Raw genomic sequence first — 23,308 nt, 5'->3', positions numbered from 1 at the left:
CTCTTACATCTTAAATTAACCCATTTCTATTCATCTATGTATCACCACGTGGTTGTGGCCTACCCATAAGGTTCTGTCCAGTGTCTGTCTCCTTCAGCAGCTACATGGCATCTCTTTGACTCCGCCTACTCTCTGTCTACATCTCTGTTTAGATTTTCCTCCTGGCTTTACTATGCTAAGCCATTGGCCGGAAACAGCTTCTTTATTAACCAAAAGCAGTAAAACATATTCACGGCATACAAAGGGAAACCCACATCAGGGAATAATTTATTGGAGGCCATACAGATCATAAGTGGTAGAGTTGGGCTCTAAAATCCAAGTGTGTTTGACCCATCTGCGGTCTCTGTCTACAATAATCTGTTGTTTACTTCTGCCCTCTTCTATCTTTGTACAAACTCAGCCCATTTTGTAGAGTGGCTCTTGGAGTGTGGGATGCCTTGCCTGGGATATATGTACCACCTTCATCTACCTTAAATCCAGATAGTAGCACCCACACCCAAACCAGGAAATGATTTCAACCAACTGGCCTGCTGTGAATTCCAATAATACTGTTACGTTGGCATGGGATCCAAAGTTATTTCCTCTCAGGGGGCACTCTGACAGGGAGTGTGGGGACTTTTTCAAATACCCCAATACTAGGTTTGCAGTGATAGACCTACACTATGGACAAGCTGACCTTCCCGCCCTGTTCTGTCTCCATGTCATGTACATAGCATCTCTTTCTTCCTCCCAGTACACTGCCCAACCAATGAGCTTCTGACAGACTCCACGGGCGTGATCCTCAGCCAGAGCTACCCTGGAAGCTACCCACAGTTCCAGACCTGCTCCTGGCTGGTGAGGGTGGAGCCGGAGTACAACATCTCTGTCACGGTGGAATACTTCCTCAGCGAGAAGCAGTATGATGAATTTGAGATCTTTGACGGTGAGTCCCTCAGAGACCATGCTGTCCTCTGCTACGGATGGCACCACTTGCTCCCGGTCCCAGAGGGCATCTGAGCTGCATTCTCCTATCAGAACTTGCTGGAGGCACCGCATACCGTCTACCCCTACCAGAGAAACCCGAGACCAGGGAATTGATGAGCTGTGTGGCTGTTGCTTTCATCGTAGTCTAAATCTATTACAAACCATTTCTTTCTCAATGCTAGAACCGCTGAACATCATCCAATCAATGGTCCTTTATGAGGAGTAGGCTCCCTCTGAAACCCAAGAAGGTCTGTCTACCAAACTCCATACTTTAGAAGTAGAACAAGAGGCACTGTCATTTGCTGTTGTGTCTAGAGAAGGAGTCTTAGCATGTCCCAAACCATAATACCATCAAATTACCATGTCAAACTTTGTAGGATTTATCGCCCACCCTCTGGAGCATGAGACATGCTAAGATAGCTGTATTAATTGTCCCTGGTGGCTCATAAAATCCTATGTAGAGAACCAGACGGCTACATTCTGCAGGATGACCAGAACCACATCCCCTCTCTCTGTATCATGATAAAAATTGGGCTTCGCAACAAAGCTCTGGGCCATCCCTGTGAATTATACTGTAGCCTACCCCACGCCAGTGTAGGCTGCTTCTGCTCCTCCTTCCTCGCAGCCTGGAGAAGAGCACATTACAGATCCACAGCTGTATTCTGTGCAACCAGGACTGTGCCCGTCTGCTCGGGTAAAGATGCTACAGGGCCTTCAGCTACCTGCGGATAGTTGATTAAGTTCGCACGATGGGATAGAAACGGCTTTTCTCCTCACGAGCTGCTGCCTGACAGAGTAGCCATGGTAGGATTGGGATCCCCGGGAGTTAGCATCACTCCAGATTCTGTATCTAAAGTCTTTAATAACTCCAGGTGTTCTCATGTCTACAGCATTCAGCATACAGCTAAACAGCATTGGGTGTATGAAGGGAAAAACCAGAGGGATGATTGATGTATACAATTGGTGTCATTTTCTAGGGTCCTTTTTTGTAGGGACTCTACATCTCCTTTAGCCAAACTATTCTGGAATGATGGGGAAAGGAAGCCTGGCTTGGGTCTGTACAGTTGAATCTTTCCACCAGCAAGGTGGGGTGCTCTCCTCCCTACTGGTGCCTGCTCTGCTCATAATTCCATCCTATTTTAGTTCCTCTCTTTGGCCACCCAGCTAGCTTGCCCTTAGGAGTAACCACAGTAACCACAAGTGGATGATCCCCATGGATTCTGTAGACGAGGACCTTCCAGCTACCACCTCAGCCTCATCCCCCATTTCCAGTTATGGCTGTATTGCTTTAGTCTGTGACGTGTTTCCCCCTGAGCTCTCTGTTCTGGAGTTTCCTTATCCCTGCTACTCCTAAAGAACCTGGTTTCCTCAGCCCAGCCTCCTGAGGACAGCAAGTCCTCACCAGAGCATCCTTGATTGCTTTAGTGCGTGGAGTCACCCCCACCCCCAGGCCCTCCCAAGGAACACAGTTCTCAGGCAGGAGTTCCTTTCTCAAGACAGAAATGTTCGAGTATGTTGTATCTCCTCCACGTCTGGACCCTTACCTTCCTAGTTTGCCACAGCAGCTCGAACACCCCTACCTTGTTCACTGTGCCCTTCCAAGCTCTTCCAAGCTTCCAAGAGCTGTCTGGACGGTGTATGGGAACCTTCACTCACAGTCTTCCCCAGGACGATAAATCCTGGGTTAAGAGTTTCCCAGACTTCTATTATGCTCCTTGAACCAGAGCCCCAAGACACAATCCAGACATTTAAGGTAGGGCACAAAAGAAAGCACTTTCCTGGGGAGCCTTGGAAAGGCATGTTGGGAAGCTTTATTACTTACGGCCTGGGAGCTATCACTTTCCTCAGGCTCCATGGCTCTCTACGTATACCTGTTCAATAAACTAAATTTGTATGTGGGCACCATGCTACTTGGAGCATGCACAAAAGAAATCAGAAGAGGGTCCCCAGCTTGAAAACCAACACTTCCATCAACGAAGTACTTGACCCTGGCAACCAGCAAATAGATTTCTTCTCACTTGCTAGCTCCAGAGCACTGCTCCAGATAAGGGGGGATAAAAGAAGAATCCTTCAGCAAGGCTGCCAGATTCAAGGTCATCCAGCCATCCCAGCTGAGTCTATGCTTACACCTCTCTCTAGACTTGGAATAGCCTATAATCCGGTGTCTTTCTCACCCAAGGTCCCTCAGGACAAAGCCCTCTGCTGAAAGCTCTCAGTGGGAATTACTCGGCTCCCCTGATTGTCACCAGCTCAAGCAACTCCGTGTACCTGCGCTGGTCATCTGACCACGCCTATAATCGGAAGGGTTTTAAGATTCGGTATTCAGGTAAGTAGCTCATGAGAGCTTCTTTTTTTTTTTTAAAGATTTATTTATTATGTATACAGTGTACTGCCTGCATGTATGCCTGCAGGCCAGAAGAGGGCATGAGTTCTCATTACAGATGGTTGTGAGTCACCATGTGGTTGCTGGGACTTGAACTCAGGACCTTTGAAAGAGCAGTCAGTGTTATTAACCACTGAGTCATCTCTCCACCCTGGCCATGAGAACTTCTAAGGAGGCCTCCACTCTGGACCTCTTAAGTTTCTCACCGGAAACATACAAAGATGCCGTGGTGCCTCAACTCACAAGGCAGCAGCCTTCCCTGCGTAGGTGGGGCAGCCTCCTCCTGCCCTCTGTCTCCCTCATCCAACAATGCACAAAGAAGACCGGAGGCGGACTCCTACCTCTTCATGTCCAGGTCCTTTCCTGCCTCTGACCTCTTCATACTCCGCCTTTAGTCTCCAGGATTGTAACTATTCAATATGAGACCCCATGAGAGCCATGGGGAGCCTAGCCCCTTAAATAGTTAGGAAATATTTCTAGAATTCATTTGATGGGACAACTCTAAGACCCAGAATCACATAGGGTAGGCTACAGAGAAAACCCTCTCCTGTCGCACAAGCCATATCTCTTTCGTTACTATCATTTCATTAATGATGACAACTGGACATGTTTGTGAGGTGTACGATACAGCATGTTGATGCACATGTACAATCATAATGATCAGAGGGAGCAATCAGCACACTTGCCAGCTCACAGCTCATTCCATGGTGTTGGAGACTGTTGAGATCCATTTCTCTACCACTTTTGAAATGCGTAGTCAGTGGGTTATGAACTACAGCTGCCCTTCTGTGCCGCAAAACATGAGAACTTAGCCCGTCCTATTTTTGTGCCCGGTAACCAACCTCATTCTGCCCTCTCTGCCTTCACTGGTCCCAAGCTCTGGCGACCCCTGTCCTACTCTCTACTCATGTAAAATCAACCTTCCCTAGCTGCCACACATGAAGGAGAACGCACGGGTCTGTATTTCTGTGTCTGACTCCTTTAGCATTATGTCCTCCACTTCCGTCCACACTGCAGCAATTGGCAGGATTTCACTCTTTTTTGTTTTCTTTTGAAAAGACATATCATCTGGGCATGGTCAGATCAAAGGCCAGGCCTTTGATAAAAATATCCCTGGGATACAATTAGGTGGAGAAAATAGACTTTCTCTGAACTCTTGTTGTGGGGACCACTGATCTGTTTGATAAGTTGAAACCTTGATGTCTCTTGGAAGGGCAGTCCAGTGAACTGCTGGCAGTGCTTGTTAGTCCTGGAGGCTACAAGGAATGCCTTCAGATCATGGGGGTTCCACCACATGCCTGAATGCCGGATAAGTATTAGACAAAGTTTCAAAGAACAGTGGTTTCAGGGAGCCAGGAATATAACTCAGTCAGTCAAGTATTTGCCGCACAAGGACCCTAGTCCAACCCCCCAGGACCCAGGTAAGAAGCTGGGCGTGGTGGCATGCATATTAATCCCACCTCTAGGAGGCAGAGGCAGGAGAATCCTTGGAGCTCGCTGGCTAGCCAGCCTAGTCTAATCAATGAGCCCCAGATCCCAGAGAGAGACTTTGCCTCAAAAAAATATAGTGAATGGCATCCTAAATGACATCTGAGTTGACCTCAACCTTCTACACACACATGTACACACATATCACTGCACCAGCACACACTGAAACACACACACACACACACACACACAAGAATATTGGTGGCAGAACGTCACACCATCAAGTTCGGTCTGCAGAACCATTTGTCCATATCTTCTCCTGGGTCCCCTCATTGCGAGACCAGCCCACACTGTCAGGACCCATGGGTAGTTCTGGAGAACCACTGGGTGTGAGAAGAACTGGCCAGATGGAGCTGAGAGGAGGCCTGCCTTGACTCCCTCAAAGTCCGTTTCCTCTGCAGATTCCACCCACGCTCTCCTCTCCCAGATGCCCATGGTTGGGGAGAAGACGGCCTTGTGACCCCATGATCAGGGATCTGTTCTGTTGCTAGCTGGCAATAGGGTTATTGGACAAAGCACTTAACTGTTCAGGCCGCAGTTTAAAAGAAACTTCAAGATAACCCACTGGGGAGTTCAGGATTGAGTTCCTGGGGGCTGCCCCTGTGAAGGGAAGGTGGCATTTTCCTACCTCCGCTGTTAAATTTGGAGCTAAGAGCTCTTAAGGAGTTCCCTTTGCCTTACTGCTTGGAGACTAATGTGTTTGGAAGTAATGAGTCAGTTGTAATTACAGTACATATGCCATGTAGAAAAGAAATTCATTACACAGTACAGCAATTGGTACTTAATAATTAAGATCCAGCCGACGTGTGTGACTTACCCCTGTGTCTGTCGCAGTGACTAAGCATATTTTATATCAGGATTCTGGGTGAAGGGGAAGTACGTAGATTTGAGATGTGCCTGACACAGGAGGCATAGCGGGAGAGCACACACATTTACATGTATGGGTGTTTTGCCTGCATATATGTCTGTGTACCACATGTGTGCCTGAGGCCTGGCCAGGCCAGAGTGAACATCAGATCCCCTAGAGGCAGAGTTAGAGTCGTGAGCTACTATGTGGGTGCTGGGAATTGAACCTGGGTCCTCTGAAAGAGCAGCCAGTGCTCTTAACCCCTCTCCAGCTCAGAGCACACACACTTAATAAAACACCATTTCTACCCACACAGAACCGCAGCCTTGAGACAGGAAGCCAGAGGTCTCTCTGTGGTCCCTAATCTGCTCATCCCTATCTATCCGGGAAGGGAAGCCCAGCCAGAAACCCTCAGGCAAATGGTGTGTGTGGGGGGGGGGGCTGATGTGAGGCCCCTGGATCATCCTCCACGCACAGTGTTAGCTATTTCCTTCTTACCATGACTAAATGCCTGGCTAAACCCACTTAAGGAGGAAGTGGTTTATCTTGGCACGTGGTTTGGGGATACCGTCTGTCATGATGATAGGAAGGTGACCGGAGCCTGAGGTGCCTGGTCACTTGCCTTTGTAGTCAGGAAGCAGAGAGCAAGGCATGCTGCTGGTGCTCCGCTGGCTTTCGCCATTTCGTTCCGTCTAGGACGAGCCCAGGGAATGGTGCTGCCTACCTCGAGGGCCGATTTCCCACCTCAGCTCCCTCGCCGCAGCGTGCACAGTTGTCCCCTAGGATATTCTAGGCCTTGTCAAGTTGTCAATGATAGCTGTCACACAGCACAAGGATCCCCGGCAGGCAGGGGCTGTGGCGTGAGTTCCCTCCATCTGGGACCTTGGCTTCCCTCATGGTAGAGCAGCAGCTGGCACTGAATGGACTCCCGAGAACTCTTCACTGGATAAATGAATGAAATATGCCAAAGCCATACGCTGGGGGTACAGGGAATGAGCCCTGCTGGGAAATGTCTATCCCAGATCTCCAGGCACCCCAACACAACAGAGAACAGCCGTTTATTGAGCACTAAGTGCCCTGTGCTGCATTGGGATGCCTTACTCTCATGGTCTCTCTCTCTCTCTCTCTCTCTCTCTCTCTCTCTCTCTCTCCCTCGCTCTCGCTCTCTCTATGCGAGCACCTGTGAAGGAGGCATTGCAGATTGCAGACAGGAAGCTAAAATTAAACAAGCTTTGGTGACTTGCTGGGTTGTCACACGTTAGGAAACCAGTCCCATTGGGGCCCGCTTTACAGGGTTGCCTGTGGTGGCGAGGATGTTGAAAGCAACTCGGGCTGTGCTCAGGCAGCAAAGGAGATGTGGTGATTTACCAAACAGATTGTTGTTGGTGTAGTTTTCAATTACCTTTGTTTTGATTTGTTTTGTTTGCTCTTGTTCCGGCTTTACTTAACTGTTGGTGTCAACAACTCAGGCCTTCCTCAATAGCAAAGAACTGGCAATGGCCACAGAAATGAGCTGGAGGAGGCGGGAACTGCTATGGGGCAGCCATACTCTGACACCCCTGCGCTCAGCCTAGCCTCTTCTCACTCCTCAGCTCCCTACTGCAGCCTGCCTAAGGCTCCACTCCACGGTTTCATCCTGGGTCAGACCACTACGCAGCCGGGTGGCTCCATCCATTTTGGCTGTGACAGGGGCTACCGTTTGGTGGGACACAGCATGGCCATTTGCACCCGACACCCGCAAGGCTACCACCTGTGGAGTGAGGCCATTCCTCTCTGTCAAGGTGAGTAGCAGGGGCTAAAGCAGCCACCTGGTGGCTCAGCTCCAAGTCACCTGGGGCTGGTCTCAGGAGCCATCCGGGCCACGTGTGAGTTTCCCGGGGTTTGGACATTTGCTAAAGGGCTGTGCATATACAGCTCTGGGGGTGACACATGCACAGTGGGCTCTGTTCCCAACCCTACAGGAAAGATGGTGATAGAGGACTTGAAGTGACAGGAAGAGGAAGTGTTGTAAGGGGGCGGGGCTCAGCAATCCCATGGTAAGAAGGCGCCTGCCTCCTCCTAGCAGTTAAGGACTCCCTAAGGCAGGGAGCTCCTAAAACAAAGGAGTCAAGCGAATCCCTGAGATCTGCCATTCAATTTGCATGCATTACCTTTTAGGATTTATGGGGCCTTTTCCCTCTATAGGAACATGCATTCTTGTCATGATGAAATATCTTGCGCTGTATGATCAATAAACACAAATAAAAAGTAAAGTCATGGTGGCTGGTCTGGAGTGACGGCCCAGTCAGTAAAGGGCGGACCTGGCGAGCCTGGGACCTGAGTTTGATCTTGTAGAGCCTGTATATATAAGCCAGGGGTAATGGCACGTGCTCGTGATCTCATTGATGGAGAGACAGAGACAGGAGGATCTCCAAGGCTTCATCCTGGCCTGCTTGGTGAGCCCCAGGCAGAAGATGGGAGGCTGCCTCAAAAACCTAGGATGCTGCCTGTGGAACAGCAGTTAACACTGTCCTCTGGCTTCCACATGCCCCCACACACATGTGCATCTGAACACACACATATACACACAAATAAAGCAATATACTTCCAGACTAGACATCTGGAAAAGTAAGAAGAGCAAATAGCACAAAGGAAAAGAGTGAAAATGAACCATAATTCTGCCCTGAGATCACTACTATTAATAATTTAGTCTCTTTTGGTCTTCTAAATACCAATTAACATCTCACAGATAGTTGCCAATACTTCCTTGTTATTATTGTTGATGGCTGCATAGCATTATGGGAAAACTGACACCTACTTAGGTGTCATCCTACTGTGGGTCATTTGAGCGTCTATGTATGTTGTTATCATATAGTTACAGTTCTATCACTATGAGCATTCTGTGTCTATGTATGTTGTTGCTATATAGTTATAATTCTATCACTATGAGCATTCCTATTCATTTCCTCAAATGAAATTCCCAGAAAGAAGATTGTTGGGCCACAGCAGACACACTATATACAGTTTTTGTTGCCTTATGCCTGCTCAGATTCCTTTCCTCATGCACGCTTCTCCCAGCGACAGTGAAAGTGCTTTGCTCTGGGCCTCAACATCATGTGCTACACTGGAGAAAGAAGAAAAGCATTGCCCACTGTGGACCAAGGAGGCACCGCTGTTTGATTTTACATTTCTTGGTTCCCAGTGGGCTGACGTCTTTAATGACATCCGTCACCTCTGACCCTCACAGCCTCCTAACCCGTGTCTACTTTGGAAAAGACCAAAAATATTCTGCAGAGGGACTAGCTGCCACACACAGCGGATATGATTGGCATCAGCCTGGACAACTCTATTCCAGAATCCATTTGGAAATGTCCAAGTGTCTGGTCTCGGTTAGGTCTCAGCCTGTCCCTCGGGGTCTGTGTCCTCACCTCCGGCTCTCTACCCAAAGTTTTCTTCACGCCCTTTCTCTCAGCTGCTGTATTCTCGGGAACCCATATTCCACAACCAAGAAGTAAATGCCCCCACCTACTCCCCAGCAGGCTCATCTCCCTCCCGCCTCTATTTCAATGAAGGTTCTCCTGAAAACATATACATAGCCCCTTCACAAATAGAGGGTGTTAATCCCCCACCACCACCATTTCTGATATAGCTCAGAAACTGGAAGACCCTGGCATCCTGCCTGTCCCTGCTTTCAAGCCGTGGCTTCTCTAGGAGACACTGCATACTCATGACTCCAGCCAACTGCCCTCTCTACACCCACTCTTCCCAATACCTCATCCCACAAGAATTTCTAAACACTTTGTGCTTTTATTATCTCCTCAAACTTCCTACCCACAGAGTGCCCCTCCTACCTTTGGGGTAAGGACATCCATTGAGCTGCAAGCTCCCCAGCTAGGGAGTTACCTTGTTTTCTCAGCTATCTGTACCAACTGGAGTCAGGCCAGGGCTATGAGAAGGGGCTGGCATCACTGCCTCTGGTTGCTCCCCTAGGTCCATTCTCCAAGCAGAACATCTATAGGGATCTGGTAATTCTGCCTGGGTTGGGGAGGGGGGCTCAGGCAAGCAGAGCAGTTAGTTCACCTGCTATGACGGTTTAGCTGACCCAATCCTACTCTAGCTCAATCCTACTCTAGCCTTGTCTTTAGATGCTTCCTGCTTCGTCATTCCTTATGAGCTCCAAATTGACACCCCCTACGCCCATCTTTTGGTTCCATAACCAATTTTTGAATCCTTTTTCTCTCTTGTGTCCCAAATACCTCCCCACCCCTGGGCAGCTAACCTTTCCTTATCAAAATGGAGTCCTAGACTAAGGCCTCTGGAAATTCTGGAAAGTTCAGCAGAATCATGCATCATCATTGGCCACCATTAGGGGCCTTTCCACCGCCAAAGCTTCTTCTGGCTCTGAAGGGAGAGGGCCTGAGCTCTAGACCAGCGGCTGTGGGTAAGGGATGGTAGCAAGTCCTCAGACTTTTGTTCATCTTTCTTTATGCCTATTCCTCCAGGAAACATATCCAATCACAGACCTCACCATGCTCCTGGATGTGTCTGAAGCATCCACTTTGACACTCCATCTATTTGTATTCCTTTGTCTTCCAGTTTCTTGGTTTTCATATTGTTTTTTGGTAGAGAATACCCTCAAGTACATTTCTCAGAGAGGATTCATGAGAGGAAGTCTTTCTGAGTCTCTAAGTGTGTGAAGGTGTCATGACTTTAGCCCTCATATATGCTTAGCAGGGTGACTAGATTAAATTCTAGTTAGAGATAATTTCATTCACAAACCTGAAGGCTTTGTTCAGTTTTCCTTGGATACCTTGTACAGGTGAGGAGAAGGGTCACCCTGACTCCCATCCTCCATCGGGATCCCCTCGACCTCTGAATGGTTCCCTTGGTTCCTTTTCAGCCTGGAGACTTGTGTCTCTCTTCTGCTCCTGGAAATGTTTCTTTAGGATCATTCTGCTAACCCACCCACTTCCTGCTATCTCTAGAGCTCTAAGCAGCTGAACATCAGACCTCAGACAGATTCTTTCCATGTTCGGTCCCTTTCTCTTGTTTTCACTCTGCCTTTTGGGTCTTTATTCTGGGAAATTTTTTATTTTTAATATCTAATACGTCGACTTCCTGTGTGTTTTGACAGTTTGAAGGAACCCTTCCTTTGCTGTCTTCAAAGTTCTCTCTTCTCATTTCATGAATGTCGTGTGTCACTTAACCTCAGGATACCCCTGACTGCCCAGTGCAACAATCCCACACCTCCCATTTCCCAAACTTGCTCTGTCTCCTGGGAGGGGTTTTCCCTGCTGCCATCCACCAGGTGTTTAGTCTTACTTTTATCAATTGACACCACAGGTTTCCTCCATCTGTGTAGTAACGTTTGATTGTCCATATTGAAAAAGTAGAAGCTAGGTAGCAGGTGGTTGAATTCCATTCTTTTGTGTAGCTGTCTTTGCCCGTAAAGTTTCTCCCATGAATGAAATCTGGATATGGGTGCACAGCAGGGATGAGTGGTAAGCCTTCACGTGAAGGGACCCTAAATCCCATGGAGCAGCTGAACCCTACAACCTGAGTTTGACCCACGTGGTGAAAGAATTTTCCTCTGAATCCCCCATGTAAGCAAGTACACACATGCACACATGTACACACACACACACACACACACACACACACACACAATTAATTAATTAAATCAAATGTAATGAGAAATTTTTTATTAAAAAGAGCATCCCTTGGAAAGATAGCCCCCACCTTGGCACTCCTGACTCTTTCAAGGGACTCTGTCCCCACACCTTAAGGAAGAGGTGTTCTTTTTAGCAAACAGAGGCTTGGATGCCTTGACACCACATCCGTGGAGCAGAATGGAAGGAAGTCTTCTGTGGAGCTCCTTCCTGTGGGTTTTGAGCTACAGCCTTTTCCCTATATTCAATCTGTGAACACACTTCTCTCTGTCCCATCCTTGGTTTGTTCTTTTCTGAGATCGCTAATGACAGTTCCCCTTTCTTCGTGGGGCCCTTTTTGTTTGTCGGTCTTTACTCAAGTTTTAGAGCCTTAACGGGAAATGTGAAAGTGTAGTCTTGGAACACGCTGAGTCAGAAGTGTTCATGGCATCCTTTCTCCTTTACCAGCTCTTTCCTGTGGTCTCCCTGACGCTCCCAAAAACGGAATTGTGTTTGGCAAGGAGTACACGGTGGGGACTAAGGCTGTGTACAGCTGCAGTGAAGGCTACCACCTCCAGACGGGTGCCGAGGCCACCACAGAGTGTCTGGACACCGGCCTGTGGAGCAACAGCAATGTCCCCCCACAGTGTGTCCGTGAGTCGAGGGGCAATGGTGGCAGGTGTCAGGAGTTGGGGATGCAGCTGAAAGACTTCTGTAAGAATGGGCTTTGAGTACAGTAGGGAGCTAATAACTTGTGGGGGGCAGGGCTTAGAGGACTCAGGGAGGATGAAGGTGGGCAGCTACCAACTATGGTCCTCATTTCGAGTTACTCTCAGAACACTGAAGGACCATGATGCTCTGGGGTGTTTTCATGAACCACTATGGCACTTAGAATGACCGCTAAGCTGCGTGAATGTCCCTTGATCACAGAATTCTAAAGCAGGGATCAAAGACAAATAGGCAGCCTACTGGGCCAGATTCAGTCCAGTGATACAGATTTTTATTTTGTTTGCTTCATTAAAAATGGACATATAGCTGGGTGGTTGTAGTACATGTAACACAGCAACTGGGAGGCAGAGGCAGGCAGATCTCTGTGAGTTCAAGGCCAGTCTGGGCTACAGAGTGAGTTCCAGGACAGCCAGGGCTGTTTCACAGAGAAACTCTGCCTCAAAAAAACAAAAAAAAATATGTAGATATATGTGTGTAAACACATATGTGTACACAGTATGCATATTACTTAAGGTTTTATAATCAAGAAAATTTAAACAAATATCCAGATTTCTGGAAAAAACAATAGAGATCTCCAGCTAGGGCTGCACCTCAGTTAACAGAGTGCTTACACAGCGTAAGCTGAGGGTGGTAGCTCCTGCCTGGAATCCCAGCACCCCAGAAATGAAGGCAAGAGAATCAGAATTTCAAAGCCTCCCTTAGCCTGGGTAATTTGACAGGCATCCAAAAGAGAATGGACGGGGCGGGGCAGGGGGATATCCTGGAATCTGAGCAATGGGCTGTGCAGTGCACAGCCAGTAACTGATCCTGGCACAATGCCAGCTTTATCCTTTTATTTTATAGATCTGTGCTCCCCCACTTGCTGCATCCTCCTCCCCAGCCTTCTTCATCCATTCATCAAAGCTGCCTAGGAACCAAATGTTCCTGGATTCATCATTACGGTGTTCAGTCCCCCCAGTTCCTCATGCTACACTCTTGTGCTGTCTTCCATAATCAATTAGCTCATTCTCGTCCCTGCTCCTTGTTCCCCCAGCTGTGACCTGTCCCGACATCAGCAGTATCAGTGTGGAACACGGCCGGTGGAGGCTCATCTATGAGACCCAGTACCAGTTCCAGGCCCAGCTGATGCTCATCTGTGACCCTGGCTACTACTACACTGGCCAGAGGGTCATCCGATGCCAGGCCAATGGCAGATGGAGCCTGGGAGAGTCTATGCCTACCTGTCAAAGTAAGCTCAAGGACGAAATGGGCCCGTTTGCATGGTATTTCCTTCCTGAACTGGTTCATATACATGGGGTAGATTGAGGGGTAACCCCCAGCGAGTGCAGTAAACCTCATTTTGGACACTCACCTAGCATCCGGAGCCGGGAAAAGGCTTGCTTCTTAGCCCCGTGTCATCTTACTAAAAGCTCCGTTTTAATAAACCTCCAGCTCAGCATGCTCTGATTAACTCATTCACTAGGGCCCAACTATATGCCAGGTACCAGAGAGGTACAAAAATCAAAGCCTGTGGCCTGCCTGGGGAGATGGCTCCGTGGGCAAATAGCTTACCATGCAGGTATGAGGACCCAAGTGAAGTGGGTCGCGGTAATGAGTGCGTTCATGATCCCAGCATTCTCACGGCAAGACCTGAGGCAGAGACAGAGGAGTAGCTGGGAAATCCGGAGCCAGCTAGCCTGGTGTGTGTGGCAGAAATGAGACCCTGTCAGTCACGTTGGAAAGGGAGGACAGATACCTGGAGTTTCCCTCTGACCTCTACACATGCAGTGTCACGTGTGTACACATATGCACACACACACACACACACACACCATAATTTAAATAAAACAGAGTGTGGCTCTTGCCTGTCAGCCGCTTACAGTCTACTAGAGAGACAAGAGAAAGAGGTTATAATCCATATATGATAAGACCTGAAGCTGGGTGTGTACAGGAGGGAAGAAGGAAGCATGGAGAATCACCCAAGTCTGTCTGCCTCCTCTCCATGGCTTATTGCTTTCCTCTGGTTCTTGGAGTCTCAAAGGCCAGTCCCCGATACCTAGATGAATTGGTGTATGTGTTCTTGGATCTCCTACAGACAGGAAGGGAAAGCCCTGACCCTGTGCTGTAATGCCATGTTTCTGACAGTAGCGTCATGAGTGTAGAACAGCCTCACTGTGGCATAGCCTCGGCGGCCAAGCTGCACATTGTACATCAGCCGGAAGCTGTTGGCATGCTGCCTTGAGGAGGACTGTGAGGCTATCACTGCCCTAGCAGAAAAGGACAAGACTGATGTCATTGTCTGCCCTGAGCACACCACAGACTCACCATCTCCTCCTAACCATAGCTCCATATAGTCACCCGTAGAGCCGAGCATCGTCTCCAGAGATGGAACCTGGATTCCTGGGATACCTGTTGATGGGGCAAGTCAGTGTCACCGTGCATTCTGGTCACCCTCCGGAAGGCGAGGCAGTCCTCGGCTTTGGTCATTATTTGCTTCCATCCTATTCAGCATGTGTCTCATGTCCCTATCTTGGGACTGCTTCATTGAGCATTTTATGATCTTTTTCAGTCATCTCCTGTGGAGAGCTCCCCACACCTCCAAGTGGACACCGCATTGGAACAATGTCTGTCTATGGGGCAACCGCCATCTTCTCCTGCAATTCTGGATACACGCTGGTGGGCTCCAGGGTACGGGAGTGCCTGGCCAATGGGCTCTGGAGTGGTTCTGAAGTCCGCTGCCTTGGTGAGTGCCCCCCCAGCCCCACCCTACCTGCCTGTTTACTCCAAGCACCAATGTTCAGGCATCCACTGTGACTAAATCTGGGGACTAGCTTATCTTGGGGAACTCAAAATAATGAGAAGACTAGTTTCTGGGGGTTAACATTCTATCAGAAGAACAACTCCCTCATCTAATTAGTCCCTAGGATAACCACTGCAGCCTGGCCTCCACCCTATAGAGACACATTCTTATAATGCACCTAAAATATCCTTTATATTATTTATTTATTGGAGGATTGTTTTGAATGTATCCATATGTATCTATGTATGCATATTATAATACACACATGCACATACACTAATGTATACAACAAATGGCAGGAGCATTCACAAACATCTAGCTTACAAAGGAGAGAGCTTCCACTGCTCCCACATACACTAATGTATACAACAAATGGCAGGAGCATTCACAAACATCTAGCTTACAAAGGAGAGAGCTTCCACTGCTCCCAGGGCTAATGTGCTCCCTGACTGAGCTTTATCTCTTGTTACTATTTTCTGGATTCTCCCAGTTCCCAAGGAGGGTCTCGACATTATGAGCCCAACAGAGCAGATTGTGTGATCTGTCCCTGGGATCCAGGCTCATGACCTCCGGGGCACAGAAGGTCCTTGCCAGTAACCACTTTCAGGGGCACTCGCTTGGGATACAGTTATGAGTCACTGCTACACGGTCAAAGGAGCTGAAGGGATGCCAGCAAACTACTGTGCCCAAGCTTTCTTTAATAAAAGTAACTCACTGAGGTGACACGCGGAAAGAATGAATTTGGCCAGGTGTCAGGTCTTGCACGGTTGTCATCAGCAGGACAAGTTGTGACGGCTTTAACTAGGCTGTGATACTCACTAGACGGTAGGGGCCTAGGGGACAGTCCCTCTGTTAGATTCTAGCACTGTGATAAAATACACGAGATAATCAGCTTATAGCAAGGGAAGATTAATCTTGCCTCAAAGTTCTAGAATTTGGGGCCCATGATCTCTTGGCCTCCGCTCTCTGGACTATGGTGAAGTAGCACACAATGACAGAGTCAGGAGCAGAGGAATAAGTTTCCTGGTCATAACCTAACTCCTCCCCACCTCCTAGAGATTAGGCACCAAACTTCCAAGGCATGAAGCTTTGGGGACCTACTCAAACCATAGCAACCCCAGAGACTTGGAGGAGCAGTGACCTGTGCACAAACACAGGAACAGCTCAGAGGGCCTGGTCATTCGGACTGCAGCTTTGGTGTTGGGGGTCCCCGTGCCCCCCTTCCTGTCCCATCTGGGGTTCCTGAAGTCACTCCTAGATCGCTGTTCTCTGGGGAAGGTGGGGGCTGAGTACTTGGTCCTTTCTCTAGAACCTATCTAAGCTCTACCCCACTTTCTATGAGTTTCTCTTTGATGGACTCTCTTCCCCCATCCCACCAAAGCTGGACACTGTGGGACCCCAGAGCCCATTGTCAACGGGCACATCAACGGGGAAAATTTCAACTACCGAGGCAGCGTGGTGTACCAGTGCAGCGCTGGCTTCCGCCTGATTGGCATGTCTGTGCGCATCTGCCAGCAGGATCATCACTGGTCGGGCAAGACCCCTTTCTGTGTGCGTAAGTATGTCAGCCCCTCTCGCTAGCCTCGGGGCTCAGAGTCAACACGGGCTTCCTCCCTTTACCTCTTAGCTAAAGGTTTTGTATATTCTTTCTACCCCCAAAGATCTGATCACTACCTCTATTTCTTCAGGTCTCTATGCCATTAATTGTTTTTTATTATTCCCTTGTGATTTCTTCTAATGTGCTTTTTTTTGACTCATTTTCTAGTTTGTGTGCAAATTATACTACACGCATGCATATACAGGAAGCAAATAACAGAAGCATATCCAGGCAACCTCACTCATTCTCATTCTTTCATTTTGTGTCATTTTTATGATTGTAAACATTTGGAGCAATAAAATTTCTTCTGATCAACTGTTTTAATTGTATCTCATACATACTAATAATAAATGCTTATTTTTAGAAGCTTTTTAATTTGCCATTAATTGCTCCCAACACCTGGAAGATTTTAATAGAATAATTTTTTTATTTCTAAACCAAAGAGGTCTCGTTTGCTTTTATTGTATGTTTGTTCATTATGAACGATAATTCTATTTCTTAAAATTTATTGACACTTTTCTTGTGAAAAACAGTTGATCAATTGTTATGAATGTCCAATATGCCCTGGAGAAGATGAGCATTGTGGATAATTCTGCTATACAAATGGACAGGTGTATTCCTAAGAGGCACTTTATAGATTACGGCCTCTGCATTTTTACTGCCTTTTGCCCACTTGAGCTGTTTTCTTTGAGAGGCATGTTTAAGGTTTTCTGTGATCAGTGCATTTCCATTCATCCCTACCTCTCCCGCAGTAGTTTCCATGTTGTATGGAGCATATATATTCACAACTACTATAGCTCTGTTGAAAATTCTGACTTCTCACCTTTAAGATTATCTTCTTCATTGCTTTTAATATTTTTTAGCTTGAATTTTACTTTTCTCAATTTCAGACTTAGAATTCCAACTGCCACACTTTTTCCTGACACATCTTGGACCATCCCCGAATGGCAGACACTTTCCCAGGCCAACATGGAAATTTTCCTGTTCATAGGTTAAAGTCATTCATATAGGTTGATAAGTCTTACATGTTTGGTCCTAATTCTCTTGTGTTTTCTGTCATCATGATATGTCATTCTCTTTGATATTTGGATCTTTGTTGTTGGCCCTGAACTTGTCACACCGAAATGCCCTCTGTTCCCCATTTTTCTGTTCAACCCTTTGTTACCTAGTTTGTCAATACTAGTGTACTTGAACTTTCACCTAATGGCTACACAGCATGCTCCTCATTCCGCTTCTCATTCTCAGTGGCTGGGAACATCTATTACGGACCTCATAGATTATAATTCTATTGTCCCCCCACGCTTTTGCTTTATTCTTGGACCCACAGTTAAATTCATCACCAGTACCACTGAAGCCTTCCCAGTTACTTCTCAGCAGGGTCAAGTTTAATCTTTAGTGGGATCTTCAGTGCCACACTTTACATAGTATTCCTCAAGTTCCTCCATGTGTTTTGCATGTGTGTGTGTATGTGCTGCTGCTACTGCTGCTGATGATGATGGGGGGCGGGGGTGCGCGCATGCGCACGCACAGTGATAATGGTGATTGTGTATGTGTGTGTGCTGCTGCTGCCGATGGTGGTGGTGGTGGTGGTGGTGGTGGTGGTGGTGGTGGTGGTGGTGGGTTTGCGCACGTGCACTATAGATCAAACCCATGGCCTGGTATGTACTAAATAAGCACTTTACCACTAAGCCGCATCCCCAGCTCTTGGTATTTTAGGACCAGGTCTCCTTATGTAGCCTCAAATTTGCAGTCCTTGTCCTCCCAGCTCCTGAGCGCTGGTGTGATAGGTGTGTACCAACATAAAGGTATGCTTGCTTGCTTGCTTGAAACTCCTTTCTATTCCCTGTCACTCGAAAGGCAGACAGATTGGCCATAAAATCCTTGATCACAAGTTATTTCTCTGATTTTTATAAAATATTCTTCCATCATAATTTTATCAGTGTATGTTACTGTATGTGTTCCTGTAAGCCCACGCCTCTTTTATTCTATTTATTTAAACACATTTCAGAATGCATGTCCATAGGGAAATGATGACAACTGTCGAGAAAATTACAATATCATTTCCTTTTTTTCATGTGGATGGGAAGCATGCCTGAAGCCTACTCTCTGGGGGAAAAGTCCAGTGTGCAATACAGCGCTGTTAACTGCAGGCGCTGTGCTGTGCCCTGGGCCCCAGACTCTGTCATTGTCCCTAGTCCTGTGTGGCTGCACCTTTGAATCATCACACCAGCATTTCCTTTTCGCACTTGCCCTTCCCTCAGCAACCACTGATCCACGCTCCATCTGAACATTCAACCTGCAGAAGTGTATTAGCTTCCCACTGGGTGGTTTCCAGGGAGCCTCTATGTGGTTCTCACTTTGCCCCTGAAGTCTAATATTTCTCCGAGAGCTGAATGCTACAAGACAGCTTCCCTGGATATCCTGTGGGTCTCTGAATGCATCCATTCTACTCTTATTCCTCCTAGATTACAGTTTTAAGGTCTGGCTCAGGCCTGCTGTGCCTGGCCTGTTCATTCTTCAGCTCCAGGCAGTTGAAAGCCCGGGGCAGTCCTGTCCTGGTTGTCGCAAGCCTAGGTTTCCTGCTCTTTTATTTGTTCCTGTTAATTTGCTTTTGGGGGATTTACATGGGCACCATGATCCTCTGCTACCTACAAGTTATTTGGAAAATTCTTCACTTTTTAGAGTTCCCTAAAGTGAGCCTTTATGTAAAATGCAAAGGTTTTTTGCTCTTCACTGCTATAAGGCAAAGTTTTGTCTCTAATTGCTCCTCTTCATCTAACTCCTCATACATGGAGCAGGCCACTAGACAAGCAGGCTGTTCCACAGTAGTGTCTAAAACCAGCCTTAGCGACCTCCTCAGTGTTGAGTTTACAGAAAGTGAAACCGATCCATAGTCAGCCCTCCTTCCAGATGTGTCTACATCAAACACGTTTCATTACACCTAAGAGGCTCACATGAAAATACCTGATGCCAGGGCCTGGGTAGAGAATGCCTCACTAGCCTAAAGGCACTCTGGTTAGACTTGGGTCAAAGTCACAGGTCTTGGGATAAGAACTCGGGCTTTCAGCCCCGTGAACCGGTGTGCCTGGCATAAACAACCAGAAAGATTTACTTTAGGTTCCAGGATTCAGAAGCATTCATCCATCATGGTGGGAAGGTGGTGGTGGGGCCCAGAGTTCATGTCACGGCAGCCAGGAAGCACAGAAAGGCAAAACAGGAAAAGCCAGGGTCCCCAGAACAAGCCCTTGATGACATACTTCCTCTCACTAGACCCCGCCTCTTCCTTTCCACCATCTCCCAACTGCCATAGCGCTATCATTCCATCGAGGGATTACTAGTCTGTTCATTGGGTCAGAGCAGCCCTGTTCTCATGTCTGGGCGTGCCCTCATCGAGGCATGCAGACATGGGCATTTCTGAACTTCAGGGTGTTTCTCCACTCAGTCAAGGTGACAGTTCAAGTGAAGTAGCGCAGATGTCCACCCCAGTCATCTTCTGCTTCTCTCATTGGCAGCAAAAGCCACTAGAGTTTGAGTCAAGTTCTCTCTGCTCCGGTCAGAAAGAACCTCCTCATGAAAAGGAGCCCTGGTTCTGAGCCCCGCTGCCAGGAGATGCAGAGCAAGAGACAGGATGTTACAGACGAAGCTCTGGAGCAGGCAGCAAACACAGGGCTCTAGGGGCAGAATGGTGCACAGGAGATAGCAATGGGTGGCCGTGGCTATTTCTTCTGTCCCTGAACAAGGTCTGCAGCCTGGGAGTAAGGGGGAGGCAGTGAACTCGGGCTACAACAGCAGAAGACACACCTGGGTCACCAGTGAACCCACAGGCTGGCACTCTTCCCTCTTTGAACTATCTGACAACCTTTTATATTATCTTCTGAGGCCTGGGATTATTCCCTCGGCTCTGTCTGCGCCTCATGTTGAACTACCCTGACCTTTGTTTCTGACCCCCTCCTCAGTTCCCCTTGAAGGCTTTTTGGTCTGTCTTCCCTTAAAAGTCGGGGCTCCCCAAGTTGTCATGTCATTCATCACACTTCTGAGTTAGATCGATTGGCTTTTAGCTTTGGTGAGGGTATCATGATCCTTTGCCCAGCGGGCACAAAGTTAGCAAATAATACTGACTGCGAGGCATACCCCGCCTATCCCGCATCCTCAGTGATCTAGCCAAAGCCTCCTCTCCCTGGAGACAGATGCAGGTCAGGCAGCATCCCGGGTGAGAAGAGGCTGGTGTGGGGCTGTGGAATAGAAGGCAGGCTCACCTATCTTCTCTTCTGATTGCAGCAATTACCTGCGGACACCCAGGCAATCCAATCAACGGCCTCACTCAGGGCAGCCAGTTCAACCTCAACGATGTGGTCAAGTTCGTTTGCAACCCAGGATACATAGCTGAGGGGGCCGCCAGGTCCCAGTGCCTGGCCAGTGGTCAGTGGAGTGACACTCTGCCCACCTGCAGAAGTGAGTCACCCTTCCTGCCCTGCTGTCTCCCCAACCCTGTAGGCTTCTGCAGCCTAGGAGGACTAGCCATTGGCATTCAGTCCCAGGGGCATTTCCATCATGCAAGGAATCCTTGAAGCTGTAAAAGGTCCCAAATGGAGCCATTAAACCCCTAGATACAGCTGTGGAACACTTCATCATGGGTCTTAAGAAGAAATCAAGTTTCATCTTGCAAGCCTTATTTAGTTCATAGAACAAATAATTTATCATCATGTAATGCCACTGCATATATGTGTGCATGCATGCCTGTGTGTGTGTGCGTGTGTGTGTGCGTGTGCGTGTGCGCACGCGCGCACAGAAGGTCTTCTTTCACATAAACAAGGAATTTAGAAGTTGTATCCTCTCTGAGGGACATCCTGGTCTTTTCTCACGGTTGCAAAATTGCTGCTGTGGCTTCTTTGTAACCACATTCACTCGCGCTCTGTTGATGAGGAAAGGATTTAAACAGCAGAATGGGAATGAAAAGCAAATGCAAACAGATCTAATTGGGATGAAGAAGCAGGGTGGATGGTAAGAGATGCAGAGAGGAAGTCAGATGTGCCCGGATAAGTTTAGACTGGCTGTGAAGGGTTTTTCACAACAGTCCATCTGTGAAACCTCAGAGACTCATCAAAGGTCAAGCAAATACCTTAGGGCTGGGGAGGCAGCCCAGGCATTAAAGCCTCTGCCTGAGGGGTGTGAGGACCTGAGCTAAAGCTCCAGAACCCACAAGCTTGCCCCAGGAGCTCAATTCAGCCAGTCTAGCCTAATTGCTGAGCTCCAGCCAGTGGGAAACCCTGTCTCAGAGGAGGTGGGCAATGTGGTCATACAAGGTTGTCCTGCATCCACGTGCACATACAAACACGTGTGTTCATATACATATGCACATGCATACACACATAGATAGCTTTTAAAAAGTGAACATCACCTAAGAAACCACATCTGATCGGGCGATGATGGTGCACACCTTTAATCCCAGCGCTTGGGAGTCAGAGGCAGGTGGATCTCTGTGAATTCGAGACCAGACTGGGGTACAAAGCAAGTTCCAGGACTGACCCACAGCTACTGGGAAACCTTGTCTCAAAAAACCAAAAAAGAGAGAGAGAAGAAGAAGAAGAAGAAGAAGAAGAAGAAGAAGAAGAAGAAGAAGAAGAAGAAGAAGAAGAAGAAGAAGAAGAAAGGGAGGGGAGGGAAGGAAGGGAGGGGGAGGGAGAAAGAAAGAAAGAAAGAAAGAAAGAAAGAAAGAAAGAAAGAAAGAAAGAAAGAAAGAAAGCCCACACCCCTGAGGTTGTCCTCTAACCTGTATATAACCAATATATAAACATTTGAGTGCACATGCACATACAGGAAAACAAAACCTTATATAGTAAAGTAGAGATCCCACTTTATAGACGGAAAATATACCCATGCTTTTTCTGACCACCTGACTCTATGAATATGAGACTAATGTAATATGGTGCACATGGAAGTGTTTGGAAGCCAAAGCACATGGTATGGGTTATGACAAGTATTGTCATGATTCAAAACACTCTGATTTTGCTTACAGCTTCTTTGGAAACCCTTGCTCATTTTAAAACCAGCTGAGTCCTCCGGGATACTAATGCCTTTCAAAATACTCTAAAACGTAACTAAAACAGTTTCAGAGAGAGAACAAGTGCTACCCAAACCAGGTTCGGTGTGTCTGTGTCACAACAGGCGAGCTTTGGGAAGGAGCCACGCTGTGCCAGGGATCAGGCACACAGAGGCAAGGCAGCCAGGCTCTTGAGGGTGGAAGCAATCAGCCCAGGGCAGTCAGCACTGGGAGCGCTGAGGGAGAGAAACTGAGTGGTCTAGGAAGGGAAGCCGGCTCCTCAGGGGAGGTGATGGCCATCTGGACATAGAGGATGAACCCATGACCAGGTGACCAAGGCAGAGCAGAAGGGCTGCGGCCTCAGGGCCAGACCAGCTTCCTGCTTGTTGTCGTCAAACTGTGATGGCTTCCTCCAGCTGCCATCAGAACTTGAGACATCCTCACAACCCGATCTCAGTGTCTCACTGTCGCTTCCAATCACAGTCATCAACTGCACGGACCCTGGGCACCAAGAGAACAGCGTCCGGCAGATCCATGCCAGCGGCCCCCACAGGTTCAGCTTCGGGACCACTGTGTCGTACCAGTGCAGCCATGGCTTCTACCTCCTGGGCACACCGGCGCTCAGCTGCCAGGGAGATGGCACCTGGGACCGACCCCGTCCACAGTGTCTCTGTAAGTAGATCTATTTGCTTTGCGTAACTGGTGGAGAGACATATTACAGAACCACCCCCCCCCACAATGTGTTCATTTGTGTGTATATGCATTTTATATCACTGCAGCGTTCTGGCTGCTCTTTGGACGTCAGGACCCTTCTTGGGGCCCTGCTGCAAAGGTGCCATGCTAATTTGCACACAT

The 23,308-nt window shown here is 48.0% G+C and overlaps 1 protein-coding gene across 1 annotated transcript in view; it reads left to right on the top strand.

Annotated features, from left to right (window-relative positions):
* Positions 1-23,308, top strand: part of Csmd2 (CUB and Sushi multiple domains 2) — a 562,459-nt gene that overhangs the window by 504,057 nt on the left and 35,094 nt on the right. Inside the window, exons 47-55 of the mRNA XM_085686610.2 lie at positions 734-922; positions 3,143-3,289; positions 7,274-7,462; positions 11,777-11,962; positions 13,071-13,265; positions 14,586-14,759; positions 16,198-16,371; positions 20,692-20,865; positions 22,937-23,125. Coding sequence (XP_085542736.1) covers positions 734-922; positions 3,143-3,289; positions 7,274-7,462; positions 11,777-11,962; positions 13,071-13,265; positions 14,586-14,759; positions 16,198-16,371; positions 20,692-20,865; positions 22,937-23,125 — 1,617 coding nt within the window. The remainder of the gene's footprint in view (positions 1-733; positions 923-3,142; positions 3,290-7,273; positions 7,463-11,776; positions 11,963-13,070; positions 13,266-14,585; positions 14,760-16,197; positions 16,372-20,691; positions 20,866-22,936; positions 23,126-23,308) is intronic.

This window comes from Myodes glareolus, chromosome 3 (genome assembly GCF_982192425.1).
Source record: "Myodes glareolus chromosome 3, mMyoGla1.1, whole genome shotgun sequence".
In the NCBI taxonomy this organism is placed as follows: Eukaryota; Metazoa; Chordata; class Mammalia; order Rodentia; family Cricetidae; genus Myodes; species Myodes glareolus.
This window is presented reverse-complemented; position numbering and strand designations above follow the sequence as displayed.